The sequence below is a fragment of the Epinephelus fuscoguttatus genome, linkage group LG5 (assembly GCF_011397635.1).
Source record: "Epinephelus fuscoguttatus linkage group LG5, E.fuscoguttatus.final_Chr_v1".
Classification (NCBI taxonomy): domain Eukaryota; kingdom Metazoa; phylum Chordata; class Actinopteri; order Perciformes; family Serranidae; genus Epinephelus; species Epinephelus fuscoguttatus.
Window position 1 is genome coordinate 27827691 of NC_064756.1, and position 24358 is coordinate 27852048.

The following is a 24358-nucleotide window of genomic DNA, read 5'->3' on the forward strand; positions in this document are numbered from 1 at the left end:
AGTCTACAATCTAACTATATGAAGTGCTTGCCAAACAAATAAGTGTTTTTGATACCTTAAGTTATGAAAATTCATTGCAACAGGTTATTTTGAAACATTACAGGTGCAGATTTCTCAGCAGTGTCAGAGCACCCGCTGTTTCTCATGTGCACCATATATGATCATGCCTATGCTGTTTAACTCTTTAACTGTTTTGAGATTCCCCTATGGCACTTTAAACACAAACAGATGCCTGTCTCAGTGGAAACCTGTGGAAATGTGACAATGTGAAGTTCCCCCCTGAGCTCTAGGCTATATATACGCAGAAATGGCATGTGCTGTTTCACAGTTTCAAGATTTCCCAAAAGGACTGTTTTCCTTGATTTGACCCACAATGGTGGATCTAAAAATCCATTTATTATGATTCACGGTCAATGTACAAAAAAATTTCTTACAAAAAAATTCTTAAAAACTTTGAATTTTGCAAATTTGGAGTCACATTAGGAAAAGTCATTAAATTTCAGGCTCAAATTGTGGCATTTAGGGTGTTTTTACTGCTGTCAAATGTCAAAACAGGTCCATTTTGACCAAAACAGTGTGGGTATCTCATCAGTTATTCATTATTTTGTTATTGCTATTGCAAATTATAACAAGGATGCAAGTTTTGTTTAACACTGAGGGGGTTGGGAGTCCTCTGCCAGAAAACTCTGAGCATAAAACACTTAATTTCCTGCAGTCTTGGGAATGTCTATGCACTGATTTTTGTCTTTTCTGCATCATTTTATGGTGTTCATGTCTCTAATTTTGTCAAAATAATAGTTATCTGATACGTTTATATTTTGGGGGGTGGAGACAAATGCACATGTGCCAAATACTGGGGGGGATGTGTCCCCTGTGTCCCCCAAATCTACAGCTTTATAATCAGACATTTCAACACGTGGTTCTCCAGACAGGTTTTATTTTGAAAGCTCCACTCGGAAGTGTTGTCTTCCCCCTGCTGGTTTGACTGTCGTGGCTGGGTGATGATTTGCTTACTTGGAGCAGGACTGAGTTTGGAGCGGGTACTGTGAAATGTGTAACCATGATGTTGCCTGGGTAATCAGCGGAGGACGTTAGGAGACAGAGGTAAGAGCAACTGTGACAGCCGACACTTTTACTGTTTCTCATGATATTTTCTGTGGGATTCAGCTCCGGTGAACTACTTTCCAGTCTCACACTAATTTTAACAATTAATATTGGTAATAATGGCAGTTTTGTGGCGGGTTGTTATAATATCGTTTCACAGCAGACATGTGGGAATGGACTCTAAGTTTGGCCGCAGTCTGATTTAGGATTTTACAAACTTGATCACGCTCAGACTGAGCCGCAGACTGTTCGACATATCATTGGACTATTTCGGAGAAATTGGGGTCTTTTATTTTCCGGACAACACGCGCTTCCTCAAACACCGTGCAGACAGTAAATAAGCGCGTGCAGAGGGTTAATTTGTCGCAATGTGTTTGGATAATAAAGGTGGATTTGTGCGTCTGCACCTGATGCGCTCTGATGTTGCGGTTAGTTAAGGATGCAGCCTGTCAGCATCACTCGAGGTGCTGCTGAGTGGTCCGACAATAATCATCATACACAGTCCAATCATCACTCACACTGTCATTTGGGGATTTCAATGTGCTGGAAAAAGGCATGCCCCCGTGTCAGGACTGCGCTTCATTTTCTCGCTTTCGTCAATTTGATAGTTTTATAACTTATTCAGGGCTTTTTAACAGAGCGCCTTAATTGTCTTTAACACATCTAATCATGGACGTGTGCAGCCTAAATGAACTAATCAGCCCTTGAAGGCGTTTGTTAATAGCGGGCCTACCTGTTGAGGGCACGGATGTGTGTGTGTGAGGAGCTTGATAAATTGAACCGTCACCTCTCAGTATGCAGACGTTATTACAGCGACGTGACCGCTCTCAACGAGACCTCAGACTAATCACCTGCAATAGAAACTGTTGCTTTGTGCTTATCGACCTGTTGTCTGCTTTTGCTTCTTAATTAAAATAAATAAACATGTAGGGTGCATGAAATAAACCCCCTGAAAAGATCTAGTGGGGGGGTTATATTTCACAGAATAAATCTGATTTGATGTTTTTGATTTATGTTATTTAAAAATATTCCTATTGATTGGTCATGGATGAGAGTGTACACTGGAGTATAATTAACTGCCTTTTACATCATTGTGAGCCAGACAGGCACTAATGATCCTCTCCCCTCCCCCCTCCACCCTCCACCCAAGCCACAGACCCTACAACCAGCTGAAGGCAAGGGAAGCAGGCAGGACAGCCACACCTCATGCGCGGGCTCAGCAAAGGTCCGAGTGGATACGGGTCAGACAAACATGGGTGTGCTCCAGCTCCACAACCCCACTCACCCCAGCACTCTTCTGCAGCGGGCCAATCAGATGCGTCTGACCGGCACCTTATGTGATGTCATCATCACAGTGGACGGCCAGGAGTTCCCGGCTCACCGCACCGTCCTGGCCTGCACCAGCAAAATGTTCGAGATCTTGTTCCACCGCAGCAGCTTACGCTACGCCCTGGACTTCCTGTCCCCCAAGACCTTCCAGCAGATCCTAGAGTACGCCTACACTGCCTCGCTCCAGGCCACAGCTGAGGACCTGGATGACCTGCTGTATGCCGCTGAGATCCTGGAGATAGAGTACCTGGAGGAGCAGTGCCTGAAGGTGCTGGAGACCATCCAGGCGGAGGAGACAGAGGAGGTGACGGTGAGGAACCACAGCTCCGGAGACCACAGTGACCACAGTCGGGCCAGGCACTGGAGGCACATGTTGATGTCCAAGAAGCATTCCATACAGGACGGACCCAACCGCATCACTCCCACAGCTCTGCACCACCTGGCACTGTACCACATGACGGAGGGGAGCTCTCCTGGCCCAGAGACCGAAGCGGCTCCAGAATTGAGCCCCAAGGTGGACACGGAGGTCAACATGGAAAGTTCCCAGCAGCCTCAGCACCACAGTGAAGAGCTATCCCAGGCTTCATCCCTGACTCCTGGCAGAAGTATAAAATCAGAGAGCATGCAGGTGGATGATGCCAATGGCTGCGAGGGCAGGTCCTCGAGCACCAGGGAGGGAAGCTGCATGTCAGACCAGCCCAGAGACGAGGGCCCGGGGACGCCCCTCAGAAGCAGCGTGATCACCAGCGCTCGAGAACTGCACACAAGCCCCGAAGACAGTGGAGGACAAGTGGTGGGGAACTCTCTCGACTCTGTCCCGGGCATCTCCGAGAAACATCTGGCTTCCATATACTCTGTGCCCTCCAACCACACAGGGGAGGGGATGCTGCCGGTGTCCGTTTCAGTGGCCCCGTCCCTGGGCGTGCCGCTGGACCCGAGGGCCTACAGTGGCCTGCTGCACCAAGGCTTGCTGCACAGGGAGCTCCTCAGCAGGCTGGGCCAGTTTGCAGCAGGGATGAGGCACGAGGGCCAGGCTCAAGGCCAGCAGTGTTGTGGCGAGTGTGGGCTTCAGCTGCACAGCAGGCAGGCCATGGAGCAGCACAGGTAACACGCACAAACATCTGCCGACACCACCTTTCCTGCAGCATTACAGTATATTTTAAGTCTATGATACCATCTTAAGTAATGGATAATTACACAGAATTAAAAAAAATATCCACTTGGGGTCCAAAATCTAATAATCACTTGTTAAAATAAAAAGAAAGACTGCACTGTTGTCGTCTCGGTGACATTTTCCATAACACTGCTACACTCCCTGCTCGACATTTTTACTGACAAACGTGTGTTGCGTCTAATAAAAGATGTGAGGGATGTGCAGGTGCATATGTGCTTGTGCGGTATGATGAATGTGAGCTAAGTAGTTGATTATGCTGTTTGGAAAAGCACTGCCCACGTGTCTCTTGAACTGAACTGTGTCTTGGTCCTCAGGATTCCTTTCCCCCCCCCCCCCCGTTATGTTAAAATACTTTGAGAGTTAAAAGCTGGAAGGAGCAACAGCAAATATGTTAATTTATTCTCAGGGACACCTGCACTCATGTCTTAACAGTGAGACGTCTGGGGAAGTTTTGAATCGGGTCTTTGTGAGGGATTTGATATAAAGAGGCCTTGGTGTCGCATAACGCTGTTATTTACAAAGCCTTATTTTCTAAATTCTGTTTGATTATTTGTGCAGAAGCGTGCCTCACACAACAGGCTGTCTCCCAGGCTATTTGATATGCATTCCTTTGCATCAGTAGAGAGGAGCCTCTCAGCAGGGACCAGGCTGGACGCTTCAGCTAGATGATGGATAACTTCTGCCTCACGACCCACTCTGTTGTGTTTTTGTTCATTCCTCCTTTATTTACCAGCTCGTCAGTTTAGATCTTGTCATCGTACACAGAAAGTTACCGACTAGCTCACTGACAACTCTCATTAACTTGATTGCAGATGTTTATAATTGTGCGTGCTTGGCAGTGTTTGACTCATCGCTAATCATTAGAAACGAGCCTATCTGTGAGCCAAAAGTCCTAATATGCAGCTAAGTCATGATTAGGATCACGGTCTCTCCCTGTCCGCGCCCGTGGCTGACATTTCAGCCTCGTGCCACTCCAGAGTTGTGTGGAAACCGCCTGGTGAACCAGAGCGTCCTGTGGGATATTTAATGATACGCGTTGCTTACTCATGGAGACAGGCGGATGTCCGCAGGTTGAAGGAGGTGCATCAGTGGCACTGCTTTGGGATGTGATGAAGTTTCTGTAGGTCTGTAACCAGGTCACTGAGCATACACCTGGTCTGCAGATTGACATTTTGGACTTTTGTTGTAAAGGAAGTTTCTCCTGGCACAGCTTCAACTATAGAAATTAAACAGATTTGGTTTCCAACTTTTGCTTAAGGAAGAAAAAAACTGCATTCAAAAATGTGATAATGCAGTATTTCTTTAAAGGTGATGCTGTCGTAACAAAATGAAAACTACTGTATTTAAGGTATTTTTAAAGGTCACTGACACCTTTCCTATTAAAACGAAGAACATGGATATTTTACGCCTGGGCAGTATATCATTTTGATAGAATGTTATATCGTCTTAGATTTTGGATATCATAATATATGTGTTGTCGTATCTGGTTTTAAAGGAGGCATTACAGTTAAATGATGTAATTTTCTGAACTTACCAGACTGTTCTGGCTGTTCTGTTATTTGCCTTTACCCACTTAGTCATTATATCCACATTACTGATATTAATAGCAAAGTATTTGGTCCATAATACTGTGATATTTGAATTTTTCAATGTCTCTCAGCCTTAGGATATCTGGCACATATGAACACAACTCCTGTTTTCAGACCTCTTAAATTAATTAACTTAAAATTAACTGTTGTCATTTCTTTCTTTTTTTAAAATATTAAAATATCATCAATATATTATAATGGCATTTTTGCCTTTTTGTTTTCATGTTTGGGTGCTTTAGGTCTTTATTATAGTGGCGAGCAGACAGTAAATGAGGGGAGGGAGATGAGGAATGACATGCAACAAATGTGCCCAGCTGGTCTCGAACTGAGAACATTGTGATTACATGATCAGCGCCATAGGTGTCGATTTCAGGGTCAATGCAGGGGAAACATCCTCCCTCAATATATAGAACATGTGCGTTTGTCCCCCACCCAAAAAAACCCGAGAGAAGCAATGGAGTTTTATTTTGCGAAATTAAAGACATTGAAAAACTGATGTATAAAAAATTCACAAGAATGCAGAAAATTAAGTGTTTGATGCTCAAAACCCCCAAAACACTCATTTCATATGTGTCCCCCCAGTGTTGAAATTAAATTCACGCCCTTGATCAGCACCATAAACCCGTACACCACCAGGGCGCTCTGTCTTTTTGCCCTTTAATAAATCATTAACAGTAGACAGAAAAGATAATATATACATCATGGTTACATGGTTGACACCTCAGACTAGAGGGCCGTCAGCACAGCCAAAATAAAGTCTCACATGACAGTATAATATTGTCTTTCAGTTAAATCTTTCAACATGCAGTAAAAAGCCAAAAACCGATCAGTGCTCTGAGCATGTGGCTCCACAATTATTATTTTTTCCATAATATGTTATTGTTGATTTCATGCATGCTAAGTTTCATCTAAAGACTCGTTTATTTTGACCACAGTGTGTGTTTAATGGTGGAGTCTTTTTAGGCTGTTAGCGGGGTGATATAAGGATAACAGTACAGATGCCTTGCATGCTTGGATGTGTGTGATATGATATGATAGGTTTTGCTGCTGGCGGAGCTTCAGCGAATCATCGTCTTTTCTCCTTTTCATTGCTGTTACAGGAGAAGTGTGTGTGTGCGCATGTTATGCTGTGGTGTGAGTTCACGTGCGTGCGCCTGGTGTGTGTGTGTGTGTGTGTGTGTGTGTGTGTGTTCTTGTGTGCGTGCCCAGTGTCTTGCAGTGCTGGCGGGTGGAGGCACGCGTATGTCTGCACTCTGAAATTAGCCAGATATCCTATTGTCTGTGTTCTTTTAGCATTCATGCGTTGTGATTCACAACTCCAAGGGCCTCTTACACTAATGATGTTGCATTCAGCGAGGGATTCTTGCCGGAATTAAAACATGCTCCTCTTGTTACGAGGACAATGATGCTTCTGGGTTTGGGAGACCTTACAGAAATAAAAAAAGGCGCAGAACCGAGATACTTTTATTATCACAAGTGCGTTCCCGTCTCTGTTCTCGTCTCTGTTAACACGCTCGCATTTGTGTTTGTCTTTCCACAGGAGGCTGCATAACGAGGAGAAAGGCCACGGCTGTGAATATTGTGGCAAACACTTCCAGGACAGCATGCGGCTAAGGATGCACATGCTGTCTCACACAGGTACTTAGTAACTCTCACACTCTCATCTCAGAGTATTCAGTGCTTATGAAGCCTCTTGATAGTGCGGCCTTTCAAATGCACCTGTTCATACTACAACCCTCCCCCCCTCCTTCTACCAGTTAGTGCTGCTCCGAATACTTGGATCATGCTTTCTTTTCCATGCTTAGGTCTATGTACCTCTCCCTCCCTCTCCTCTCCGTCGCTCTCTAGTCTCTCTCTCCGTTTGAATCGTTTCTGTGTTTTTTCGGAGACTCTGGCAGCTCGCCAGCTCTGCCCCTTCTGAGTGATGACATCATCAGCTGCCGGCAGGCCTGGGTGTTCTGCCAGTGTTCCGAAGCGTGTGTGATGGCTCGCTCGCAGATGTGTGTCCAGGAACACACTGTACCCAAATGCAGACTTAATCAGACCTGACTGCTCTCCCAGCTACTTTATCCAAAATAGAGAAAGAGGAGCAGTGGGGAGGAGGGGGGAGAGGGGGGCGAGGAGGGGGGGATCAGGGACTAAAAATGAAACTAAAACAGAAACAGAAACCTCAGTTGGAATATGTGTATAGACAAGGCGAGGTCCCTGTCCTCTCCGCCTGCCGCTCTCTCTGAGGATTGTTCGGGAATGACATACTGCTGACAGATGAGAGGAAACTGCTTCTTTAAACTTCACCTGAGTCGTCCCTTTATACCCTCTGCATAACCCTAAACACGCATATTGTCTTGCATTACTCGTAGACCTTCGACAGCACGCTTTGATTTTCAATTCGCAGTGACATCCACAACAGCAGCACCTTTAACCTAATTTGAATTTTTGCATAAACTCTCCCCATCCCAATGTGTCAACCCATAATACTACAAAAAAAAAGAGATGTGGATCTCATTTCTTTGTCACTGTGTATTTCGGTATAGCAGCCTTAGATCCCGCTGGTTGCTAAGGAGCGAGTGCTCCACTGCTCTAATGGGCTGATTTGGTATTCAGCTCGATGCTGGCTCTTATTTTGGTATGCCAGACAAAGTGTTTTGATGGAGGACGATTGCAGCCGCGTCTGGAGACAGTTTGATGGTTTATGGATGAGAGCACACTCCGTGCCTTTGACTGCACAAGACAATGCACTATGTTCTCTTCTTCCCTTATCACACAATCTCACACAACACAACACACCACACTGGACAGCGTCACACAACATCAGGATCTACAACACTGTTCTAGTGTTACTCCTATATAAGACTACACTCCACCAAGTTTTATTTTTGCTCCGTGTAACAAAACGCACCGTTCCAAAACAGTAACCAGTTTGTTTTCAAAAACTGTTGTTTTTAGAAATGAACAGATTGGGGCTTTTTTGTTATTTGTGTGCAGCACTGGGAACAGTGGCACAGTGTCTGTGTATAGAGGCATCGTAAGAGTTGAAAGAGGACCACATTTAGGCTGTAGCGCTCAGAGTTCCCAAAGCTTGTGGGTGTTTTAATGAGTCATTTTAACTTCATTTAAAGCCAGCTGAGCAGAAAATAGATCAGTGAATGAGCCCTGGGCCAGTATGGATCTGCAACCGATTTACATCTCTGTGAGAGCCAACCCACATCCAAACAGCTGTGTGTGTGCGCGTGCATGCATGTGTGTGTGTGTGTGTGTGTGTGTGTGAGAGAGAGAGAGCGAGAATGCGTGTCTGTGTGTGCATATCTGTCCTGTGTGTCTGTCTGTGCAGGTGTGAGGTGAGTGCAGAACAAGGACTGAACATTTCTGCAAGCAGTATGCATACTTGTCTCTTTCATGTCTTCATCAGAATAGACAAGGGCATTCCAAAGGTGAACTGGGAACTGTAGTTACAGTGCATGCGATGGGATTTGGGGTGTTGACTCTGAAGTGTTTTTTTTGATAAAGGGATGTGCCGCAGGCGGGAAGCGTCTGCTGTAGAGAGAACACCCAGTCCTTCTGTGGCCTCTCAGGCAGACAGTCTGCTCACTGTTCAGAGACTGATAACAGGGCACGGTAAATAAAACTCTTCAGCTCGGCTCTTTTTTGTCAAGAATAAGGGCCGTTGCACCCTGTCTGGTGCTTTTGTTTGTCCTGAGTTGTGTTTTTATGGCGCTTTCCTCTGCTCCATTGTACTCTGCACATTTGCTTCCTTGTGTTAACACCTGAAAAGCACAAGTGTGAGACAAGCGGGGCTCTTTGGTGACTTTTGAAATAGGGCGTCTTTGTTTACTCCTTGTTGCTTTTTCCACAGTTCTCTTTAAATGCTGAATTAACTGACTTACTCTTCAATCACAAACACACATTTGTGTTTACTGTCTGATCCAGATACCTTATTATAAATTTGATTTTATCTACAGCTCCTGCAGAGGCGCTGGTGTGTGATCAGTGTGGAGCAACATTCTCCTCAGAGGATGCTCTGGAAGCCCACAGGCAAACACACACAGGTACTTTACATACGTGTGCATGCATTAACACCCCCCTCCACACATACACTCATTATGTTTAACCTGGACAGCATGCACTGAGCTGTTGAGTAAGCCGTGACTACGGGACTTGTGATCGTGGGTCTAAACTTGCCTGTCATGCTGGCTGGGTTAAACTGTTCCTGTCATGATGCTCCATAATTTATCAACATGGAGGTGGGAGGCCCTCTCACATATCACCCACTAATATCTCTTGGCATCCAAACCCACTGCATGCCACTTTGCCACAGCCGTAGCTTCACAGCGCCAGCTTTACAGCTTCACGGACATACTATCCGCACCTCCTGCCCGAGAGTGCCTGTGGAATTATTTACCTGAAACTCACACACCCAACGACAAGATGTTGTGTTTTTCAATCATCTCAAATTAAGAAAATGTTTGTATGACAGCCTTTTCTTGTCCAGTGAATGTCTGGCATTAACAGTTGGCAGTAGCGTGATTTGTTTTTTCTTTAAAGTAGTGTTTTTTGGCCAAGTGGCTACACAAACCTGGATGGTGACTTGCAATCTGGACACCTAGCATTTAGAACAACCTGCCTGAGGAGCTGAAGCGGTTTTAACTTTTAAATCAATTCCTAACCACATTCTCAGATTTCTGTATTAGTAGTAATAAGTAGAGGCAATCAAACTTAACAAATATGACACTCGTCAAAACATACAAAGTCACAAAGTGCTTTATAAGAACAGGAGAAGGGAAACAAGAAGACAATATATAGAACAAATTAAATTAAGTGTATAAAATCTTCAATGGAAGCTATTCAGTCAAGAAAAAAGAAAAGAAAAATGTTTCAAAAGTAGCCTTTTTTGAGTCAATATGTATCTAGCTATCATATCTAACTGCATAACTACTTACTTTAGTAATTAACTACATTTCCTATCCTTTCAGTTTTATAATCCTTTAAAGGATACCGGGACTCCCTAAAAACCTGGTATAGCAGGATGTAGCTGTGCACGCTTGGGCAAGCTGTGTGACCATCTTAGCCCATGCTCTGAGTGCACTTTCATACTTTAAATGATACCCTGGATGCATTTAATTAGTCTGATTAATTAATTTGATTTGATGAAAATGAGGAAGTTGGATGAGTGGCAAAGTATAGACCAGTTTTTATTTCTAAAGCTTGGAAAATTAGGCAAACTAGACAGAATAATACATGCATACAATATGAGATAGTTTTTTGATGCATGTCGGAATATATTATTCCTTTAATTTATATGTTTGGTCTTGCACTTATATACGTGGAAAATGATAGTATGGCTTGTAAGCCTGTCCTGCCTGTCCATCTAAATGTCAGTATATTTTAGCACTTTTTAAGTCACATATTCTCCAGTATAATGTTATTATGGTCAATTTGAGAATTTATCAGCAGTCAGGTTACCAGCAGGCAAATAGTACAGGGCGCCATCCCTCCAAACCAACTGGGCTTGCAGATCATTTGTACCTGTTGCACTGTTAAACACACTGTGAACAAAAATAACTGAAGCTCTGTGTGTGAGGATGCTGCACTTTAACGGCATGTGGTAAATAGGTCTATCATAATGGTGAGTTGATCTGTTGTTGATGTTTGTGTTTTTGATGCTGTCGTCATTATATGCAATTCTATTTTATTTTATTACTGTACAGTACACCATGAATTTCCAAAAGGACTAATAAATATCTATGGATCTAAAAGTCATTGAAAATCTGCAAGGAAGTCCAGTCATGGTTGCAGCCCTGCCAAAAATCTAAGCGTATCTAAATCTAAGCATATCTAAATCAATGATCACAAAAAATGTAAAAAATCATCTTTGTGTCAAGTTACAGTTAGGCATGAGGTCTCCTGCAGGTTTAATTTTGTGGTTACAGCAAAGATTAAGTTAATAAACAACTTTGTAGGTCACGGTTTTGCTCGCTTATCCAACAAAGGACGAGATGACCCAATGTGACACTCTGTGTGAAGCAGGATGTGAAGCACCGCCCACAGGTGAAATACTGGACCATGTTTTTAGGGAGTCCTGAAACACAACACACACAGACTTTAACCTAAGATACATAAACATAATAATTAAAATATGTAAAATAAATGCTAAATCTCACCACACAAGCTACACATTTATTTTATTTTACCTTGATTTAACCAGATAAGTCAACAGTTCTCATTGTCAGTGACGACCTGGCCAAGAGGCAGCGACGGGAGGCAAGTTTGTACAAAACATTTAAACATAGATGCAGCTGGTGCAATAAAAATAAATAACTAAGTAAATACAAGTACATGTTGCAGTTGCCAGACTCTGTGCCTTTTGGCATTTTTGGTTGGTGTTTATTCCCTGCTGGCATGGCTTGCTTTGTGTTTTTAGCTCTTTGATGAATCAGAAAGGAATGCTCCTATGATTTGTTTGACCCCTGTCCCTTTCTGAAAATAATCTGAGTGCATAAAACATTTAATGACTTACAATATCATTTATAGCTCAAGGCTGGTTGGTTTATTTTAAAGTAGTTAATCAATTATTGTATTAACTCTAATGGTAATTGAGTGAAGCCAAATGTGCTGCTGCTGCTGCTGCTGCTGCTGCTGCTGCTGCTGTCAGCCTCTAATGTCTGCATTGACTGTTTTTTTTAGTCTTCTTTGATATTAAAATGAAAATCTTTGGGTTCTTTAGACATTGCGAAATTATGATTGTCCAACATTATTATATATATATAGCAGATTGATTATCAAGAAAACAGTCAGCAGATTGGTTGACAGTGAAAACAATGGTTAGTTGCAGCCTTATTTTAAAGAGGACATAAATCAAAACTATGAACCCCATTTTTCCACAATAATAATGATCAGTCAGATATGAAGCTGGCGAGTTGTAAAGCATTGATAACTGGTTTACTGCCATTATACACAACCTATAAAGTCTTTACAAGAGTGCCTTGTAGCAAAGTGGCTCTCTACTCTCGAATATTATCCCATTAGCTTGAAGTGAGAAATACTTAACAACACTTGTTTGACTCAAAACTCTCCAACTGAGAAAAAAAAAAAGCGACATTGTTGTCAGGCAATGCATATGCCCAGTAGTGTCTAAATCCACACCTTTTCTGCTACTGTCAGAGAAAGGTGATAACCCTCTCAGGAGCACTGGCATGTAACTGTAACTCCAGGTGGCACACACAGTATGAATACTTAATGGATGTGGACATGGAGGGGTGTTAACGATGCCCAGAAGTTTCTACCCTCATCTCCCCAAGTTGTAAACATCCACAGCTCGGTTTCAGCTTGGCAGTGTATCCAGAGCAGGGTACGGGAGGGCATTACTCTCTCATTTTGTCGTGATCTCAGCTCGGTCTGCTGTGACGCATGGCCCTTTTTTTACTGACTCTTATTGTAGCTCTCGTAGCCGACGTTGACATGAGCTACAGGTAATTTAATCAGCTGTGTTGAGGATATGCCTCGTGAAAAACCGCATTTAGTACATATAACCTGGGTTTTATTCCTGGTAAAACACTGTATCTTTCTGTGCCGATTGCGCCGCCTCTGCCTTAATTTGCCATGTGGCATAACCAGTGAGCCAAATGAGTTTCCTCTTAGCAGATTAACACTTGTCAGACCTCAGCAGCTGCAACACTGCTGTCCACCTCCTCTGGAAGGGAAATAATACTACTTTTGGGAGACCTTGCTCCGAAGCAATTTGGCAACACTGGCTACAGTGAGAGTCTCTTAAGCTATTTTGATATGTCAGAGGTGAATGGCCGTGGGTTGCTGAAGTTAGAGATCAAAGAGGGGGTGGGGGTTGGGGGCGGAGTGGACTGTGGGAAGGGAAGGGGGTAGGGGGCATGTGAGGACTTCCTGAGGGCAAGAGGATTGCTGCTGGTGTTGGATGCCAGGACTGAGAGGAAAACAACATCATGTGCTGCTGTTTACTCCTCACCACAGCACTGTCATAGTCTCCTCTGACCTACTTGTCAGTGCCCAAAATAAAAGAATGGATCTGTCTCCGAATTGCTCTCACAACAAAGGGGTTTGTTTCATCAGAGCAAGTCAAGGGCTCTGGGGCACCGAGCTCTCAATTTTGGAAAACCCAAGACTGTAGCTTATCTGCAGCACGCACAGAAATTGACTGTATATGCTGCAAGCCATGCTGGCTGACCATTTTGCCACCTTGGCTTCAAGGCAAAGGCCATAAGAGTGCTGCCTTTGTGTACTCACAGCAGCTGCACTGTTTCCACACATTACAGGCTGCTTCATCAAGTGAATAATATTACCTTCTGTCCGAGCCCTAATTAAACAGTCCTGTGGTTCATTCAGATACAGCCCAGGCTTTATAATGCAGACCTTTTAGCTCGCCTAATTGTGTATCCGTCATCATACTGCACCCTCCTGTTAATACCCAGTTGAAATTCATACAAGCCTTAAACTGAATTGAACTCTTGCTCTGTTTGGCCACTCTGCCCCCAGTATTTATTTGCACTGACTGTCATGATACGAAGAGCCCCGGGATGCCCTGTCATTTCACATAAAGCAAAATGTAGTCGATAGAGACAATATTGTAAACGTTCTAGGAATTGAGGCGAATGAAACCGCGTGTGACCTTAATGAACCGATCCATGGAATGGTGGTTAAACACGAGCAACGTATCTCTTGTTGCATTAATTATTAAGTCGGTTGTTCCTCACTCGGGTAGATTAGCAGTCTGCTGATGAGCGCCCGGGGTTGTTTAAGGTAGTGTAGCATTTGTGCATGTGCTTCTCGAGCTGCCACAGCTACAGGGAGCTGTCTGCATGAACGCATACAGTAGCGTGTCACGTGAGGTCTAGCACATAATGTAGCCTGCCTGTAGCCTGACTGTGTATGTTTAACTGGATGATATCAGTGAGCCAGCAGACGGTGAGCACACTGTATATACACTGAGCAGGGCCTGAGGACATAGTTTATAGTGGACATGATCAGTCATGATGTAATAATGTAAATTGTGAAATCTGTGTGGAATTCTTTGGCCTTTTGGTGGCAGCAGGAGATTTATTTAGCTTTGACTTGGCTGTCATTCACAATTTACCCAAACAAATAACATTAATAGATCCAATTCTGCATGCATTTAATAAAATAATGCAGCTCAAATTAAATGTCTTGTAGCCATATATTTCAGCAAATATAAAAAACAAATCAATCAGTTTAATTGCTGGGCTCCGGACACTGAAGTTAAGATTAACACTGAAGAAATTATACAGATTTGCGGTCGTCACTGAATACAATCTCTTGTTCAATTTGCAGTGGGTTTACTCCCAGATTCTCAGGGTGGGAAAACTTTTGTTTGCCGCTTGAAAAGAAACAGGCTGCGCTTATTTGTGAATGAAGGGATTAGCTTGAACACTTCACCCCAACAAGGACCATGATCCTATCTGGTTGCCTAGACACATGGTTTTGTTTCTTAGGCAGCGTGAGAGCGTGGCTGGCTCCCACCTCGCTTGGACTGAATAAGTGGCAGATGTATGAAGGCAGACCATGTTAAATCACATGAGCATACACATGGTCTTAGTGGAGATATGCTGAAATAGCATAGCAACCTCAAACCGGCCTGAATTACTAACTGAATAGTGCATTAGACAAGCAGCTCAGTGATATAATGCATACAGTAAATGTTTATATTTTCTGCCTTGTACCAGACTGGCTTAAAGGTAAATCATTATTCCCACTGTTGAGGCTTCCTCCCACTAAACACAATGCTTAGTCAACTCTCCAGCCTTTGAGGGAATACCATTGATTACATGGTATTTACCCCATTGAGGGCCAAGGGTCAGGGGTCATCCTGTGCCTTAAAGCCCAAATCCTGAGCCCATTGTCTGGTTAAGGGTGAGAAAGCAGGGGGCAATGACAGCCAACTTTAGGGCTTATTCTCTCATAAAGAAGCTCCTCTGCACTTATTACCAAAGCTTACTGGAAAAACTCTACAACTGCAAATCCTTTTTCTTTGAAAAGTTAACAGAGCGCAGCGAGGCGAAATGCCACCACTAACGCATACAAACACTTCCTTGCCTCCGAAAGGTTTTTGTTTACACTTCAAGATATTATTTGTTATTTTTATTTTCAGCGTCGCTTGCGCAGAATCAAACCGAAAGCGACTGCTGAGCTGTTGTCACCGCGTGTCAGCCTGAGATCAAGAGTGAGATTCCTGTGACAGATTATTTGTCATATTTCTTTACTCAAGTTTCAGTATTGTTGGTGACAGAAGGATCAGGATATACATCTGTGAGAGTCTGCGAGTGTGTCAGGGAGTAACGGTTTAACCTCCACAAAGAAAGTGGGATGTTAAACTTTCAGAGCAGGTGGAACAAAGTACACACGGCTGCACTGAAACACGCATTTACAATATATGATAGTTAATAAAGAGAGAGGGGAGAGAGGATGATTAAAGTAGCTTTGAAGTATCTACAAGGTGGTTAATATGTTATTCAGCTGGTTGAGGGCTCTGCTGTGCTCAGCCTGCAGCGAAACTATCCTGGACCCATAGGAACAGAAAGCACTCCCCCTGCTGACTAAAGCAAATACTACGAGACAAACTGGTGAAAGTGGATCAAGGCTTCACATCACAGGTCACGCAGAGACTGCATTTTGTGCTTTTTAAATGCCTTTAGCTGTTTTTACATAGATCATTATCCCGACTCGGCTGTAACACAGTGCAAAGTGAACTGGTAATAGTTAGGTATGACTCAGGCAGAAAGTGAAGCTGGTTAGACAGTCAAAGGATTTCCGGTATGGTCAGCGGATAAGGGGAGTGAGGAAGGCGCAGAGGCGTTGAGAATGGAGGGTCTTTTGTCTTCAACAAAAATATTGTGATCCGTGGGTGAGAAAGGGCCTTGGTCATTAGGCGACAGCATAAAGACAGGGATTGTAGGAGTTGCATGAGGAGCCTATGACTAATGGGCTTGGTCAATGAGGGCCTGAACCTCATTGTGTGCCCTTTGTGCTACAGTCCACAGGCTAAAGCCTCTGAACAGGTGCAGTTCATTCCACTGGATCGCCTCCCTGCAGGATAGTTAAGATCAGGGAATGTCTTTCATCCTGTCTTCTTTCTGTTAATGATTACGAATGATCAGTTCTATTAGTGCTGTTTTTTCGGGGAGGGGGGGATTTCAAAACAAGGTTCAAAAAGAAGCAGCATTAATTTCAAAGTCGAGGCTTTGTGCTTCTCTGCCAAATTATACTTATCCGTGAAATGTGAAGTCAAAAAAAAGCGTCTTGCTTTGTTTGAGTAAATTGTGATACGTGGATTAGTAAACAATACACGGTGAATGTTTCTGATTTATCCCAGAAAATGTGAATTTGCTTGATTTGTTTCCTTTTTCTTTCTACTTTGAACAGGCTTGCCTGTTAACTTGATTGAACCTAAAGCAAGTGTCTGACACTCTTCCCTCTTAGTATGAGTGTGCTGTATCCCTTTCCCTGCGTTAATTCCAATTTAATTGCCAGTTGCCTCAAGGCACTTCAATAACAGTAACAAATGATTTGATTTAGTGGACCTCATCAGACTGCATTTTAAATGCGACACAGCAACCCCACTTGAATTCCAATGAAGTGCTGGCACAGTCCTCTGTTTACTAATGATCCTCCGCTGGAGATGTCTGATTGAATCTGAGTCAGGAGCAATGGGACCTGCTCGCATTGTAAATGATCTGCAACCTGAGCAGACAGAGAAATAAGGACCTCATAATCTCACATTAAAGCCTCACTCTCCAGGACATGCACATTATGTCCAATGCAGCTGATTAACCAGTCCCTCAGTTTTACCGCATATATGAATTTGCATCGGTTCGAATGCCAGAACGGATTTGAGTGCTGGCGTACACAGCCTGTAGATCAAGTGTTGACTGTATGACAGCCAATGGATCTTCTTCACATAGCCATTTTGACTTGAGCTACCCTGCCAGCGACTCCCTATCTGTATTCCTCTCCACACTCTGTGCAACAGGAAAGCAGCCCCAAAGAGATGCCAGGTCACACACAGGATTAAACTGGATTGTGTTTTTTCCTGCAGTCCTGCCTTTAATGGCTTGATATCACTACTTAACATTCTGCACAGAGCGCATAGTGTAGGCATCATTTAGGGTGGAGCTACTATCAGCCGCTCTTTGAGCACAGAGACAGAGGACTTCACAGGCTGGAGCTGACTCCTGATGGGGAATGAAGAGAATAATTACACATCTAACACACCAGGAAGGAGCCATTGATTGTGTGATTGGCATGCTGTGCATTGTGTGGGAAATTCTTAAAGAAAACAATGACTTTCATGGTTTAAAATAGAACGTATAAAGACTCGCAGTTGAAAGTGCCTCTGGGCTTTTAGGGGAGTTAGTTTAGGTAGAGGCACTTGCTCTTTGAAAGAAGCTTTTCCCTCTGAGGACTCACACAAAGTTGAAGTGACCCAGTTTCCCCACTTAAGGCCCTGTCTGTGTATGGTACTGAAATAACTGTGTGTCTGTGTCTTGTGCGTTCTCCAGGGACTGACATGGCGGTGTTCTGTCTGCTGTGTGCAAAGCGCTTCCAGACCCAGAAGGCCCTGCAGCAGCACATGGAGGTCCATGCAGGCATGCACAGCTACATCTGTAGCCACTGTGAGCGCCCCTTCCCCAGCCACACTACCCTCAAAAGACACTTGCGCTCGCACACTGGTAAGAGACGGATCGCTGTCTGTAGTGTTATCTCCTGTGGTAAAACATAAGCACGGGGTGTCAAATGCATGCATATGTTGAAAGGCAGACAAAGACGGCTGTATTTATTTCTGTATATGGGTTAATTTCCTTAGGTTACTGGCTTTAAGGTTTTAGTCAATTTGCATGCATCCTCTCCCACCCTCCTTTTCACTTCTCTATAAGATGACTCACCTCTCTGATGACAGCACTGTACCGTTATGGCCGGTGCATATTTTGGGCAATTTCATCCTGTTTATATTTTGGGTTCTTAGACAGCCTTTGGGCTTCTGCAATTCACGGCTGTCAGTTCTAGTGTGGTTCACCCAAAATGATAGAGGAAACCCAAATATATATTGAAGGAAAAGCAAATGGAAATGACTTGTCTGTGTGTTCTACCGAGGGTGAGTCTTAGTGCCGCAGGAGACGGAGAGATATTTACTGAAAAGATGTCCCCCTTTCTTCTTTTACCTTAAATAACACTCCCAGCTGTCAGGATGGCTTGATGTCTAGACAGGAGAAATACATAATTGATGTGAAGAGACAGAAGTGAAGGGAGATTTGGCCATGGCAGCGTATCTTGTTTGTATGCCATTCTGCTTGGAAGTAACATTTTGTAAATGTCATCTGCTCCACAGTGGGGTGGGGGATTGGGGAGAATCGGCCTGTAATGAGGAGAGCAATGTATCCTCTGACTTGGCTGTTGCTGTGGACACTGAGATAATGAGGCACATAGGTCATTGGAGATGAGTCAAACCCTCAGCCTAGGAGAGAAATAGATTAACTACAGTATAGAGAACAGAGCAGTACATGCCTGGAGGACTTTTATTAGCTATTAGCAGACAGCCAAGAGGAGTGTCCTCATGTCATAACATTAGCAACGTCTGAAAGCACATTATTTCCCTGCTTGATATGCATGTGCAGCGAGGGCTCTGTGACTATTTGACCTACACAGCTACATATGCACCCATAGCATGTCGTGCCAAGGATAAAGTTAGCCTTTAATGCTTTGCACGGTAATGGGCTGTGTTGGTGTTGTGGCCGCTGTTGTGACATGACTGTGCTTTCAGGCGATCACCCGTTTGAGTGTGAATTCTGCGGGAGCTGTTTCAGAGACGACGGCACGCTGAGGGGCCATAAACGCATCCACACAGGAGAGAAGCCTTACGAGTGCAACGGCTGTGGGAAGAGGTTCAGCCTCAAACACCAGCTAGAAACACACTACCGTGTACATACAGGTGAGAGTTCAGAGACGAAAACACAATCGTACAGGCAGGAGCGCTGGGCCTTCAGGGTATTTTAGTTCAGCTAGGGGGGATTTTTTACTGTTACTTAATATCTTTAAATTCAAAAGGATAAACCTTGTGATATTTTTTGTGTAAAAAAAATCCCATAAATAGACCTAAACCCAACAAGAAATTGATCTTACTGACAAGAGTGTGATTTGAATTGCTGAAATATGTGATATCAGCAAACTTGTTTATTTCTGTTATCATTTTCAGTCGCAACTGTAACATTTAAAGATATATAGTTTAACACAGTGGTCCGACCTGACATTTCTGCTGTGATTATTTAATGTACAATGTTGCTTTGTTAGCGTCAGAAGTTAAGTAGTGTCCGCTGTGGACGGGCTACAGCAAAAACGTATTTTAGCCACCTAAAAAAATCAATATCAGTTTTAGTGTGTGCTATATTTGGAATATTTTTATCACTGATCACGGCAGCGGTAGACCAGAAACTTGTGTGTTCTTCAAAGTAAAATTACTGTCTGGTTGGTTTGAGATAAGAGCTTTCATTTCCCATTGTAGAGGGCCATCTGACGCCAAGGAAGAGCGGTGAAAATAGTCAAAAAATGAGCCAACTTTGCTCAACGCTGTTTCATTTTATTTAAGTGTATGTTAATGTACATTACAATTTGGTCTATACTCACGTAATGTGAATTAATGGGCAGCTGAAAATGTGTTTTTCCTTTTTGAGTAAAGTTTGCAAAAAACTATAGGATCCAGCTGTTACAGAAAATTACATAGGTTTTTTTTAAAAAATTGTAATAATATATTTTTGACCTGTTTTTAAAGATTAATGTCGTCTCTCAGAACAAACTGGCAGTGGGCTGATTGCCACAGACAGGGTAGAGAAGTCAGAAAATATTGAGCATTTATGGTTTGGGGTCTTTTGACAATAAGAAAAATACAGAATAATGCTAGTTTTTGTTTTGTTGTTTTACAATTCTTATAGCTAAAATGAGTGTGTATTGCAGAAGTAAAATATGGCATTGAAAAATTCTTTAGAAATTGTGGCACATAACAGAAAATCCTAACCACTAAATTTTGATGGTTTAGCAGCTTGTAAATACATTTAATGGAAGAGGAAACTTACTCAGAGCCTTAAAACTGAATTACTTTATATAAAAAAAAACACTGTAGCACTATTGAATGGCAATGTGCAACAGGTTTAAATTTAAATTTAAATTTCAGGTTACATTTTACTGACTGCTACCTGACTCCTCGCTGAGGTCAAAAAGAAACCTCTGTCGTATTTGCAGTGGATGACGCTGACTGGCCAATATCTAATAGGCAAACTGATATAGGTCTAATCCTAGAGTACAGACACACAGCACACACACAAACACCACACAATACCACGTCAGGTACAGTGGACTGAAATAGAGGTGAGTCCCATTTCACCTGGCAGGCCCTCTGGCTCCAGGTCTACAAGGTTAATGCTGTATTCTTGAATTTTTCAGGTGAGAAGCCATTCGAGTGTAAGCTGTGTCACCAACGGTCCAGAGACTACTCAGCTATGATCAAGCACCTGCGCACTCACAACGGAGCGTCTCCGTACCAGTGCACCATCTGCCAGGACTTCTGCCCGAGCCTGGCCGCCATGCAGAAGCACATGAAGGGCCACAAACCGGAGGATGTGCCGGCGGACTGGAGGATAGAAAAGACTTACCTGTACGTCTGTTACGTCTGAGCAGGACTTGGACCCCCACGCGCACACACTGTCACTGTTGGGTGAAAATCTCGTAACTCCAGTGTTGCTGTTTTTTCATGCTGAAAGATTACATGTGTCTCTATGGGTTTAAAAAAAAAAAAAAAAGAAAAAAAAATGTCAGACTCTTTTTGGATAAACTGAAAAAAGCATTGTGGGAAGTTGTCATTCTGGGAGATACAAGGTTTTTACCTGACAACAGAGACATGCAAGCACGAATACAAATTTGTGGTCACACTAGGGCTGCAACTCGTGATGAGTTTCAATATCAATTAGATTATTTTTACTACTAAGTGAGAAAATATTAAGCCTGAAAAATGTCAGAAAAGTTTTCACATGTAGTTACAGCCAGTAACTAACAATCCAGTCGGAAAAGATTCAGTTTACAACGATATAAAACTGAGAAAAGCAGCAAATTCTCACATTTTAAGAAGCAAGAAACTATGAATATATTTAGCATTTTGCCCCTGAAAAACAAGTAAAACCCTGTTTGCATGGGACTAGTGTTACCTGAGGACCTCATGTGACTGAGAAATTACCCACCTACATCTGTGTTTCCTGCAGCACGTTCACACGGGATAAGCAAAGTCTGTATTTAACCTGAATTTACCGACATAATCCCATGGTTATGATGCGCACTGTCATTTGTAACTCCACTCTACACTACACGGAAACACCACACAGCACCAGTCGTGTTAAACTCCCTTTTTTGTAACGTAGGTCAGACAAACCGAACCAATACTGCCACACATTGTCACAAGTCATCCATCTCATCATCTTTTCAGATTTGGCTCTAATGATAGATTTGAGCTTTCTTCAAACGGGTCTCCATGCTGTAGCGAGATGAGCCTGGTGCACCTAAATGCTGTCAAGACTTTTAATCGCCAACTCAGTCTCTGAATTTTCAACCAGGAAAAAGGAAGGACTAAGCAAGCAAACCTAAATATGACCCCAAATCGCATGGGACTAATATTGTGTTTGGCAAAATGTACAGTATATGGTAATATGGTAGGTAATTTGCAGTGGATTGTTATTTGACAAATTATGGACATGGCAGATTTGCATGAGATTAAGAGCGCAGACGACCTCCGCCATTATTACATATTATCAGATGTCCCCCAGGTAATGCTAGTCCCATGCGAACAGGGCTTTAGTCCCAAAACTGTCGGCAATAAGTTTCCCGCCGACTTAAGGTTTCAGCCCTAGTGCACACAAACACACACAGACACACTCTCTCCCTCCCTCACACATACAGTTATGATAATAACTGTGTCTCTAATGGAAGCACTGTGGTTCAAATCAAAGCCACAACGGCTGCGACTGCTGACCTGTACGTGTCGTAGGAGCTTTTTGATTGATTGATTGCTAAACCACCAAGCAACCCGAGTCATCTTCTATGATTGTGCAGTAGATGTTGAAAATAATTCCACAAAGGCTTGATTGGCTGAACTCTGCAACATTTTCTCTCCCCTAAATTCCTGTGACTTTTTTTTTGTTCTGCTGTTGGAATTTATTTTGGAGTTGTTTATTTTCTGCATGTTTTACTTGAATGGCTGCCACGTTTTGACCTCATAAGCTTGATCTCTTTAATTGCCTTGTCTTTCTTGCAGTGGGTGTTATTGTTTCGAGGTAGCTGGCTTACAATTTGAGTTTCTCTCGCAATGTAATAGGTTTTGCTATTTATATGTTGTTTATTTGTTACCAAATATGTGCTGGTTTTCATCACACAGTCGGCGTCTCTTGGGATGATTTCTAGTAGAGCGAGCTCTACCTCTCCTCACTTTTAAACCTACTGCAAATTATTCATTCATCAGTAGTTTTAATTTTCTAACAGATACATCATAATTTAAATGGACAAGCAGTGTGTAAAAAAAACAGCCTCAACATGGCTTTTGTGTGTAGTTTTTTATCAGTAACTATATATAGATGTCTTATAAAATCACAGAATCAGAATTTTCTAGGAGAAAATTGAAGAAAACATGAGAAGAAGTCGTTGATTTTCCTTTTTTTTTTTTTTTTTTTTTTTACGAAACCTGAAAAGAAAATTCTGACATTGAATCACTATGAGCAGGTTATTGTCAGTTGTAGTGTAGCTGTAATGTACAAACTGTCATGGTATGTTATTCCCTTATGTGAGCCTAACACAGGCCTTATAGATTTAAACATGTTGTATTTTTGTATTACAGTAATTTGCTATCTGTTTACATTTGGTATGATTTGAGAAACATCTTAATGTGTGTTTTATAAGTCTCTGATATGATTAAGATCCCTCCCTTGTGCCTCTTTTATAAGTAGAGCATTGATGTGCTTGAGTACATGGGTCTGTGCTATTGGTAGTTGTTTCTGGGTGTTTGTTTATTGTTACTTAATTAAAGATAGACTGCCATGTAGATCCACTTTGTCTGAACATTGCAACTGGAAACAACATACTGTGATAGTGGCTGATACTCTGAGACAAGCGTGTACTTTTTACATCACAATTGCTTGGAACTTGCATCAAATTGTTCCCTTCAAAGTGACAATGGACTGAGATCTTTGGATGAAAACAGTGTGAATAGCAAATCTTGGCGTCTGTGGGCATTACCAATGCCTTCTTAAGTAGCCAACAACACTCAGTGCCATGAAAACACACATTCACTGTATCTATTCTACATGAACATGCACTATAAATGGATTTCCTTGGTGGACCAAAAGAAACAGAGCACTTTTGTTTGAAAAGGTTTTTCTTTGATCTTTCTATGTTGTGATAATGCAGATGTCCTTTTATTTGATGTGTCCTAGAAGGATGTGATTAGCATTGTTTAGATTATGTCAATGTCTGTCTACCTCAGGGCCAGATCAAAGCTCGACCTGGTATCCAATCAGGGTTGTTCTTCTTGCCATGTGTGCAGTAAAATCCCTCTTCATTACAGCTTTGTAACACAGTGTGTGAAAGTGTTTTCTCAGTGTGGATTCAGGCACAACTCTGTATGCGTCAGTGTTCGGTGGCATGGTTAAAAAAAAAAAAGAATAAAACAATTTACTATTTTATGCATCTTGTCTCATTTGCCTACCGTTTATGCTGTCTACATTCATTACTGAAACTCTACATGGCAGTGGCCTTTTTATTCTGATTTACCCTCACAGCCCCTTACAAATTAAGTTAAATGCAAAAAGATTCATTGCATGGAAAGTCACAAAAGTCATAGTATAATAAGTCACAAAAGTCATAATATACGTCACAAAAAAGGTCAAGAAATTTCATTTTGAAATGTTAAAAAAGGTCATATTATATAGTATGTCTTAAAAAAATGTCAAAGAGGTGACAGTATAGTATGTTACAAAAATTAATGAGTTGTGAAAATGTCGTGGTACAGTATGTATGCCATGGTTTCCAATTTCACAAAAAAAAAACCTCAAAAAATGTTATAGAAAAATCATTGTAAGCTATTTTAAAGAAAATA

At 42.5% G+C, this 24358-nt stretch overlaps 1 protein-coding gene across 1 annotated transcript; it reads left to right on the forward strand.

The window, feature by feature from the left end:
- The first annotated feature begins 938 nt into the window (after positions 1 to 938).
- On the forward strand, positions 939 to 23945 carry zbtb16b (zinc finger and BTB domain containing 16b). Its single transcript, XM_049575594.1, has 7 exons — positions 939 to 1104; positions 2255 to 3537; positions 6737 to 6834; positions 9156 to 9242; positions 17736 to 17906; positions 18995 to 19162; positions 20668 to 23945. Exons 2-7 carry the CDS (start codon positions 2357 to 2359, stop codon positions 20895 to 20897), a joined length of 1935 nt encoding a protein of 644 aa, XP_049431551.1. The 5' UTR covers positions 939 to 1104; positions 2255 to 2356; the 3' UTR covers positions 20898 to 23945.
- The last annotated feature ends 413 nt before the right edge of the window (positions 23946 to 24358 follow it).